This window comes from Cucumis sativus, chromosome 1 (assembly GCF_000004075.3).
Source record: "Cucumis sativus cultivar 9930 chromosome 1, Cucumber_9930_V3, whole genome shotgun sequence".
NCBI classification, from domain to species: domain Eukaryota; kingdom Viridiplantae; phylum Streptophyta; class Magnoliopsida; order Cucurbitales; family Cucurbitaceae; genus Cucumis; species Cucumis sativus.
In genome coordinates, this window is record NC_026655.2 from 26335352 (window position 1) to 26345847 (window position 10496).

The 10496-nt window shown below is 28.7% G+C and overlaps 1 protein-coding gene across 1 annotated transcript; it reads left to right on the forward strand.

The window, feature by feature from the left end:
- Positions 1 to 6083: 6083 nt before the first annotated feature.
- On the forward strand, positions 6084 to 10106 carry LOC101214012 (putative pectinesterase 63). The gene is made up of 4 exons (XM_004144006.3): positions 6084 to 6662; positions 8159 to 8365; positions 9187 to 9425; positions 9533 to 10106. The coding sequence occupies exons 1-4, from the start codon at positions 6117 to 6119 to the stop codon at positions 9723 to 9725; spliced, it is 1185 nt and encodes a 394-aa protein (XP_004144054.1). The 5' UTR covers positions 6084 to 6116; the 3' UTR covers positions 9726 to 10106.
- The last annotated feature ends 390 nt before the right edge of the window (positions 10107 to 10496 follow it).

The window sequence follows — 10496 nt, forward strand, 5'->3', positions numbered from 1 at the left end:
GTGGAAAGTTAATAATGCAAATTTAAAACGATAGTGTTAAAAGTGAACTTAGCTAAATGATAATTGACATGATTTTCATATTTAAAAGTCATAAGTTCAAATGATTATATACCCTCGTAATTGCCGTACTTCAGAAGGAAAAAAGTTAAAACAATAGTATTTATATTGAACTAACATGAAGTGTTTTTTTAACTGTTTGATGTGGTAGATACATAGGGGAGAAGAAATTGTACCATTTATAAGAAGGTATTTCATAAGTTGCTTCAAACAAGAAAAGTATGTTGAATATATGCTTCTTGATTTTAATATTCAATTGTTCGACCTACTTCTGTCATCTATTGTATAGCGCGTAAAAGGAACATTGACAAATATAACAATTATGTCCAAAATATTAACAAATATAATGTAACACCAAAAATTTGTAAATATCAAATTTTAGATTTAGCTTCTAGAGTTTATCAAATCTAAATCATGTTACTAATAGAAGTCTATCGGTGATAAAGTCTATTTAAATTATATAATTAAGTCGATCAATCATAGAGGATATCAGTACTAATAAATTTTGTTATATTTGTAATTTTTTTAAAATGTTCCTAAATTCAAACTAAATAAAAAAAATGTAGTATGTTACCTTATTCACATGACATATACACTATAACGACTTTTTAATCACTCACAAAATCAATTTCGAAAAAAATGTGAGTTGTAAAATAAATTGGTTTAGGATAATGAGACTTGGAATCAACTCGTAAAAAATATATATTTTAAGTGTTTACTAATTTATCTCTCATTTGTAAGATTCCTAAAGTTACAAAAACGTCCCAAATGTCATTACTATACTTTCACGGTTGCAACTTCTCTTTGTCGACCACCTCTCACTACCACCTTTGTCGGCCAATTTCGACTTTCTTCTCCTATTATCGTCACCAATCAATTTCAACAACCATTATTATTTCAAATCATTAGTTTAATATAGTATTTTATAGTCATTATTTACGATATTTAAGGTTAATAAAATACTTTTAGTGTATAACAAATCAGATAAGCTTGTAAAAAAAATATCTACGAGAATATATAAGTGGTGAAAGACACATGACTTTTCTTACTATTGTTTCAATTTTTTTTCTTTTTAAAGTGTTTAAGTGAAAATAATTTTTGAAGAATAATATTTTTCTATGTTAATCGAAACATACTCTTAGTTTGGCTACATAAACATTGTAATCCGCTATCACTATTTTTAATTATTTGGTTTATTTACCACATGATTCATATCAAATAATCAGCGATCAGTTTGTTAACCAAAAGGCTTGAACTAGGATAGAGTTTCATTTATCACGTTCGGTAACCATTTATATAGTTGATAGAAAGTTATATGCAACCGATATACCCATGATTTTAATTGTCATTGTGAAAGTTGTTTCTTTTAATTCTATTTTGATATATATGGAATTGTTTTTATTTGATTTGTTGGATTTTGATGGTCTTATTTGGAGTATTAGCATTAGTTTTCTTTTTTTTTTCAAATAATCTTGATGTATATATCTTTAATTACATTAATTATGTCTAACAAATATAAATTCTATACAAAATTAATTTATTATACTTCGATCAAATGTTGATATGATTATTTTTAATAACATGCAGTGAGTAACGTTAATTTGGTATATCAATAGCAGCAAGAGATGAAAGATATGAGACTACATTTAACATATGAGTATACTGATACAATAGATTTTTATAAGGAGAAAAGAAGATACGAAGTATATATGTGTTGTTAAGAATAATGATCGTTAAAGTTAAATTATAACATTGAGATTTTAAGTATATCGATATTATATATCCATAATATTTCATCATTAATTTGTTTAAAATGTTCTAATTTACACTAAAAATTGTTTAAGTAAATCGATGTATTGATATTTTAAGTTGAAACTTTACAATAAAAATTAATATGACGCGATAAGTTAACCAAACATTCAAATGTGGATAGATCGGGTAATCGAGGCAAAGAATTCATCACAGTTTGGCCATTTGGGGAGAAAACATTATTATATATGGTTAAGTCCCATGTGGACAATTATTGCATCCATTACTTATATTGTGAAAGGAACAATATCATTCTAAGTAGATAGTGGGTATATATCCCAACTATATATATATGCTTTACAAAATATATTCTTTATTATTCTTCATATATATGGACACAAGTCCATGTGCACTTATTCTAAGGCTTTGCTTGTTGGAATGAACAAAATTAAAGTTGCAAGAAGAAAAAAAAAACCCTTTCACATTTAGTTCATGAGAACACGAAAACATTAATAATTGATCTTTCGGTAAAGTTAGGGTTTAAAGTGATCACGATCTATCGATGCCTATCATATCACTATAAAATTTTGCTAATGTAGTGGTGAAAAATGATAAATTTAACTAGGATTTGATAGTTTTCAAAAACTTATTTTTTCTTTTGAAATTTGACAAATAATTCAACCATTTGGCTTAAAAATATGCAAAACTATTGTAACAAATTGATCATTAATGAAACAAAACTTGATTTTCAAAACCTATAATTAAAAATTAAAGTATCTCATTTGGTAACCATTTGGTCTTTTGTTTTTGTTTTTGAAAATTAAGTATGTATAGTTTATCAATGGTTGATTTTAAAAAATCAAGTCCAATTTTAGCAATTCTTAACAAAGATATTATAGTCTCTCTTTTTTTTTTTTTATGATCATGGTTTATCGTTGGAAATTAAAATTTCTTATTTATTAAAACAAATAATCCTTGGTTTCTAATTATCCTCTTAGAGTACAATATCTATAATCAACCATTCGATTTCTTAGTGAAAATGACTTGCATCATTATGAGAGAATTTTATAAAGGAAAAACAACATACATGGAAGATATGAAGAAGTTGCCATTCGATTGAGTTTATTAAAGATATGTGGTAATGTCCAACACATGGTTTTTCTATTACATAAAATATATAGGTAGGTGACAAATGTAAATGTAGCTCAATAGGTTCATACATAGTTCTAAGATGAATAGGTTCTAATTCGTTTTACCCTTATATTAATACACTTACAATCACTTATGTCAATTTTTATTAACTAATTTGAAGTATCATGAGTTTCAAACGTGGTGAAAAATAGTGAAATTTTAATTAATTATAATTTGTTTAGTTCTACACTAACATTGAAGACGAAAAATAAGTATTAAGTGAAAATTTGAAATTCAAAGTTGTGTAAATATTGAAATTTAATAACCAAATTGAAATAAAATTAATAGTAAAATTATAATATTTCACAACTTAGGGACCGAATAAAAATCAAACTCAAAACTTAAATAAAAGCTAGAACGGAAAGCTCACCCATCAAAATAGATGTTTTTTATCTAATTTTAAATAGCCTCTAATTATATTTTTGTTTGAAAATTTGTTTAAGGAAAAGTTTGCCAATGTACATTCAATATATAGACAAGTTGGGTAATGGGGTTGTTCTCATTTTACCATTTATGCCTCAATCTATTTATTTATTTTATGATTCATTTAAGTTTTTTTTAGTACAGCGGTTTCACATCAATCTTAAACTTAGAACTTAGAAGTTTGATTATTCTACATTTAGAAAAAAAAATATTCTCATATAAAGTTTAATTTCTATTAAAATTAGCAAATCATTACCAAACTCTTAGAATAGCTTTCTTTTCAATAGCGGTTGAATTAAAACAATTATATTTATATAAATTGGAGGTTTAATTTGAAGAAATCATTCAGAGTGAAGCAATTTGTCAAGTTTTAAATTAAAGTATAAGAGTAAAGTTTTGTTACTAGTTACTTAATTATTATTTCTGAAATAAATTATTGTGTGGATTGTAATTATATTTTATTATTTAAAAAAGGAAAAAAGAAATTGGGCTAGAGAGAGGGAGAGGGCCCATTAGGGTTAGTTAATGGGTTGTTGTTGCAATGTTTATGATTTCAAGATATATCAACTACTACAAAAGGTTGGTGTACTTTATCGATACTAACATTCAATTTTTCAATCACTCTAAATTAAAATATTACAATTTTTTCTTTCTATATCCCATCCCTAAACTATATCCACTCCATTAATTCTACATAATTATCGATAAAATGTCCATGTGATAGTACACATATTACAAATTATATCTAAATTAATAAAAAAAAAAATTAGAATTTTAAAACACGTTAAAGTGTATATGTTGTCATAAATATCTATTCATGATCTGCATATTATTGTAGAACTTTTGAAAATGTGAAAATATATATCGAGATGTTTTGACGAAAAATTAATATCACAATTTTATCCTACATATGTATCTGTACCTTTTTTTAAAAAAAAATCATATACTAATTTTCATAATTCTCCAAGAATGTTTATAATTTTAACCACTTTTTGTAATTGAAATAATATGTATAAGCTTGATTAAAAAAACAAACGAAAATCTAAAATAAAATTGAATTAGTTATGAAAATTACTTAATTATTTTTTGACAGGGAATTTTTTTTGATTAAATAGCTAAAACTTGTTAAACTATAAAATTACAAATTAATTAAATATAGTAGTAAGGATTGCCATATTAATTAAATATTCAAATATAGCAAGCCTCTCTATGCTTTATAGATTAAAAAAATTAAACTTCTAAAAGTATAACAATATATATGAGATAGATTACCGTCTATATTTATCATGAAACATATAGACAGACACAGGTAACAATGTCTATGTTAACCTATCGCGATCCATCATATATAGACTATGATATTCTTTTATACTTTATAAATATTTTGATTCATTTTACTATATTTGAAAATAATCTTCATCTTAATTAATTAAGTTAGAGTATATACATGATACAAAAATAGTATATTACTAATTAATGTATTTTAATATTTTAAAGCATTCTCTATATATTTATTTTAATGAAAAAATATTTTTGGTCTCTCTAACCTATAATTAACCATAATATTACTATTCACTTTTTACTATTTATTACAATATTTATTATTTTCTACTCATTTACTTTTTTTTTATTTGTTGTAATATTTTTTATCATTAATTACACGGACTACAATAATTTAAACGGCCTCAAACACAAAATCTTAAGGGAACTACCGTAAATAAGATACCTACCCTATGATAATCACTAACTATGATCCAAACGTCTCTAAAATTATCGTGGAAATGTTTTGGTTTTTCTGAAGGTTTGGCGACCTAGTTCTTCTAACTAAATTTGAAAAATATGACTAACCTACTCTATCGGTACTAAAAAAATTGTAATTTTTTTATTAAATTAAATGTTAAAGAAGTTTTATTTACTTAAAATTTCGTGGACTCAATCCGTTTAAATTTTGATGGTTCATAAAGTGTATCAATTTAAACCATCACTTAATTATATTCTATATTTGGATGTACATCGTCAAAAACTTATAATTTTATCAATTAAACCCTTAAATTTTAATTTTATACAAATTGTTAGTTTATGTATTAATTCTAATCATCAATTTTGTTGATATGATATTTGAAGAAGTATCCAACCATACATTTAAGAACTAAATACATTAATAATTTTCAAATATATTCGTAATAATAAATTTCAAATTGATTCATTTATATAATACTTAAAATTTAAAAACGGCTTAATCGAACAAAAAAAACTAAATATTTTATCACAATATTTTTACTAGTTTAAATTGAAATTCTTCCTTACGAGCAACACAACCAAAACTTTAAGGTAGTCTTCAAAATCAATAATTCAACACAATCAAATTTTATCTATATCGTATAACTATTTTAAAATTTTACGTTATGATGTCACGTATTACAATCTTGATCCCGCTACGACCCGAACCTAACTTTTTTTTCTTTTTTTCTTTTTTTGCCAATTTACTACAAACACCACCACTCCCCAAAAAAGAACTACCCATCCTCTCAACACCAAAATTACCAAACACGTATTGACTTTAAATAATGATTTTAAAAAATACGAATTTCCCATTTTACCCTTTTGTTCATAAAGAACTACAATAACGCCCTCTCTCTTCTCTTATTTTATCCCAACCCCAAAAAACCGAAACACAAGGAGATTTTCGGGAGAGAATGTTCCGGCCGACCGTTGCTTCATCTTTTCCGGCGACGGTGGCGTTCGCAATGGGGGTGATGCTCCAACTCATTATACTAATAATTATTCCGTCCACCGTCGTCGTTGAAGCTCACACAAAAACAATTCCGGCAGATTCATCGAAGCTCGACGAATGGATCGGACACAACATGAAAGAATACAACGATCGTAAGACGAACGAGACAGGAATCAAGGCGCTGGACCGGCGGCTGGCGGAGGCGGAGGATTGTGTTCAATTAATCACCGTTAGAAAAGACGGACGAGGAAATTTCTCGACGATCACTGAAGCGATCGATAGCATTCCGTCAGGAAATCGGCGGCGAGTGGTGGTGTGGATCGGAGGTGGGGTTTATAGAGAGAAAATTACGATCGATGCTTCGAAGCCGTTTGTGACTTTGTATGGACAGAAAGGAAAACGGCCAATGATAACGTTCGACGGTACAGCGTCGGAGTTTGGTACCGTTAAGAGCGCGACGGTGGCGGTGGAATCGGATTATTTCGTTGCCGTCAATCTTACGTTTGTGGTGAGTACTTCTTCTTCTTCTTCTCAATTTTGTGGGGTACGTTTTGTAAATAGTAATAATTATGGGGCTATAAGTTTTTGGTAACGTAGGATGTGCACGAGTTTTCCATTTTTCCTTTTTCAAATTTAAATTTTACTAAACAAACAAATATGACTCATGCAATTCACCCGTCATCAAAATTATTCCATATCATGCCATTCCTCATGCGTACAAAACATGATTTTCTTCACCTTCAAATCTTGACTATATATATATGTGAAAATTATTGTTTAATAAGACTCTTACGCAATAAATGGTTTAAGGTGGACAAAAGTTTTACGTGAAGATTATTTTTAAATATAACAAAATGAATTAAAATATTTTCAAATTTAATAAAATACAACGATATTTTATTATAATGATAAATAATTTTTGTATATAATAATTTCTACGATAAATAAATTCATGTGTTTGGTATATAATTAGTTTGGGATAGGGTATGTTTATTCAAATATGGGACGAAATTTATAATTTGACATTTTCGATAGAGATAAAGAGGATTTAAACTACATATCTTTTTATTTGCTAATTATGCATATTTGATACATACATATGTTAGAGCATACTCATTTTGTCTTTAATTATCATATCTATTTTGTAGTCCATATGTAAAAATGGTGCTGCTTTCCATTTAAAAGAATGTGCAATGAGTTAATTGATCTGCACGACTTTAATTTGTTTAGTATTTACCAAAGTTCGTTTCTTAGAATTGGAAAAGTGGATGTGTATAGAAAAGGTAATTGAAAGAAGACTTTGTTGAAAAATCCCTCATGATTATTAGAAAAATATAAGAGCTAGTTGCATTTTAAAATTAATTACGTTCCTTATAAATGCCTAGTTTAGATGTTGCTTCTTTGGAGTCAATTCACTATTTCTAGGTATGTTGAATCTTAGTTTTTAGACCGAAAATACATTTGGACTTCTTGAACACATTGATATACCATATTAGATAAACGCTAGATTTTTATCTTAAAAATGATCAACTAACAATAGAAGAAGTACCTTGTGTATTTATTAAAGAGATTATTATGAAGTTGGCTTGATCTTCAACAATTATAACAAGTTTGAAAAGGACACATGAAAGAACCGATATCACATTCGGATAAGTATAGTTAAAAAAAGATGTCTAAAAGAACTAAAATACATGTACAAAAAAGTGAGCTTTTCTTTCGAGAGACCAAATCATAAGCATTCCAAACTTAACCATGTTTAATTTTGGAGCAACTATGTGTTTCAAGATAAGTAAGGATTACGTACTCAAGTCGCAAGGTAAATACGAGAGTAATTAGGTACTGAATCTTGGCACGCACGAGTCATTACACTAATGATCTTTTGTACTTTTTGAAAAAGAAAAAGGTGAGAATTGGTAAGAAACCATATATATAACATTATATTAGTAAAAAGTGATAATTTATATTGATGAAGAAATGAAGTTTGGTTGTAAATTTGTTGTGCAGAATTCAGCTCCAATGCCAGAACTAGGAGGAACGGGAGGGCAAGCAGTAGCAATGAGGATATCTGGTGATAAGGCAGCATTCCATGGGTGTCATTTCATAGGCTTTCAAGACACTTTATGTGATGACAGAGGCAGACATTTTTTCAAGGACTGTTACGTCCAAGGCACTGTGGACTTCATCTTTGGAAATGGCAAATCTCTCTACTTGGTATGTTATACAACCGCTTTTTATACTTTGAAATAAATTTTTTTAAAAAATAACCCGGTAGAATATTCGTAAACTTACACCACAGGATACTTAGTGATCAACTAAATAGAAATTTGGACGAGGAATTAAGTCAACTTTAGGAGAAGAAAACGTCCAAATTGGTAACACTCTTGGGTTCACCAAACTTTAAGCCCAATTGATAATCATCTAGTTTTCTTATTTTATTTAATTTTCAAAATTAAATCTATTAAAGCACTTCCTTTCCCTTCTAAATCTATTATCTATTTTTTCTTTTATCAATTTTTAGAAAAACCGCACAAACACTTAAGTGACAATTATTTGTTCATAATTTTTTTTAATGTATGAGAAAGAAGCGTCTCAAATTTAGATCTAGTAATTAAAAAAGGATGTTGCTCCCAGAGATTGAGAGAGAGTAAGAATTGGTTCTTGTTCGCACCGTCTTAAAAGAGTTGGTGGGTCTCCCCACTAAAAACATCAATTTTATACTTTATTAATTTTTTACCTCATAAATTTTAGATGTTAGAAACTCTCCCACTTCATAACACTATGGATTTCACAATTCCATTCCTTGTCCTTGTCCTAAATATTCGAGAGTATGTCTCTGAATCTACGTAAACCATTGTGGGAGGCTACTTGATTAATTTAATAATTTATCGTCCTATAATGAATTAGGGAGGCGACTAGTTTGTCGTACGAAAGTTGATATATATCAAAACATTAAAGACTAAAGCATCCATATATATTTAGCTATATGAGTTTTGTGTCTGTTTGAAAGAAAAGTCATTTCTTCATCCGTACAGAAAACCACAATAAACTCAGTAGCAGAAGGGACAGGAGTGATAACAGCTCAAGCAAGGGAAGATGCCACAGATGAAAGTGGTTTCACATTCGCATATTGCAACATAACAGGAACAGGAGACACTTATTTAGGAAGAGCTTGGAAAGAGAGAACTCGTGTTGTTTTTGCTTACACATACATGGGAACTCTCATCAACACAGAAGGATGGTCTGATAAAATGCATGGAAGCCAACCTAGAAAGTGAGCAATCTAACAGAAAAAATCACACAAATGATCTTATTTATAGTATATATTCGAACGAGCAAACTAATTATTATTTTGATCAATGTTTAACTCCTTGAATACAGGAGTATGTACTACGGCGAGTACAAATGCAAGGGACCTGGCGCGACTCCGTCTGGTCGAGTGAAGTATGCTAGAATACTCTCGGATGTAGAAGCGAAGGCGTTTTTGAGTATGACATACATTCATGGAAACAAATGGCTTCTACCACCCCCTGATCTTTCTCTCTCCCCCTCTAAACCCAATATCTTCCATTAAAATTGAATCAAAATTACTTGAATTGAAAATGCTTAATCAAAATGGAAGTTAAAATACTATCCCAAACTGTGCTCAAAACCATAAAGTAATTGCTATAGTGATAATTAGAAATTAAAGGAAAGGCCAAGGTAGCAAGGCTGTGCTGTGCCTACAAAACTTTATCCCCATCATATTTCCCCATTTAAATGTCTCTCTCTTTAATTCACATAGAATGAATCCCCCCTTTTTTAGTTTGTCCAAAAGCTTTAGTTGATTGTGGTATTAAACTGATCAACAATGTTGCTGTTGTTTTTGTGTAAACTCTTTTTGCTTTCCAACACTAGTAGTTGTGGGTGGTGAAATTTTTTGAAATATACAACCTAATGTGGTTTTAAATTCTTGTATTATCATTGCATTGAAAAAGGTTACTTAAATAGATCACTATGCATGCTTTGGTGCATTGGGATGGAGTGGAAACAATCAAATCTTCAACAACGACTATGGGGATATTGTTCTATTGATTAACATTTGGTTGCTACTTTGGTCGACACAAACTCTCCCTTTTTTGTTAATTGTTCTTATTCTTTTATTGACCTTAAACTAGCACTTGTGCAATGTAACTCATTTGTTCGATGGTATGTAGTACTTTACATACCTACTTATTATGAAGTATATTCTTTCAGAAGAAAAAAGAATCATCAAACTGATCTTGCTTAACTACTCATTAACTGGGATGCTAGATTATTGGATATCTTTCTACAAAGTTTCTTAAATTTGTGGTATTGTTTGTTT

Coding starts and splice junctions, on each gene's coding strand:
- LOC101214012 (XM_004144006.3), top strand. CDS start 6,117: ATGTTCCGGCCGACCGTTGCTTCATCTTTTCCGGCGACGGTGGCGTTC. Junction 8,366..9,186: donor ATGGCAAATCTCTCTACTTG/GTATGTTATACA, acceptor TCATCCGTACAG/AAAACCACAATAAACTCAGT. Junction 9,426..9,532: donor CATGGAAGCCAACCTAGAAA/GTGAGCAATCTA, acceptor CCTTGAATACAG/GAGTATGTACTACGGCGAGT.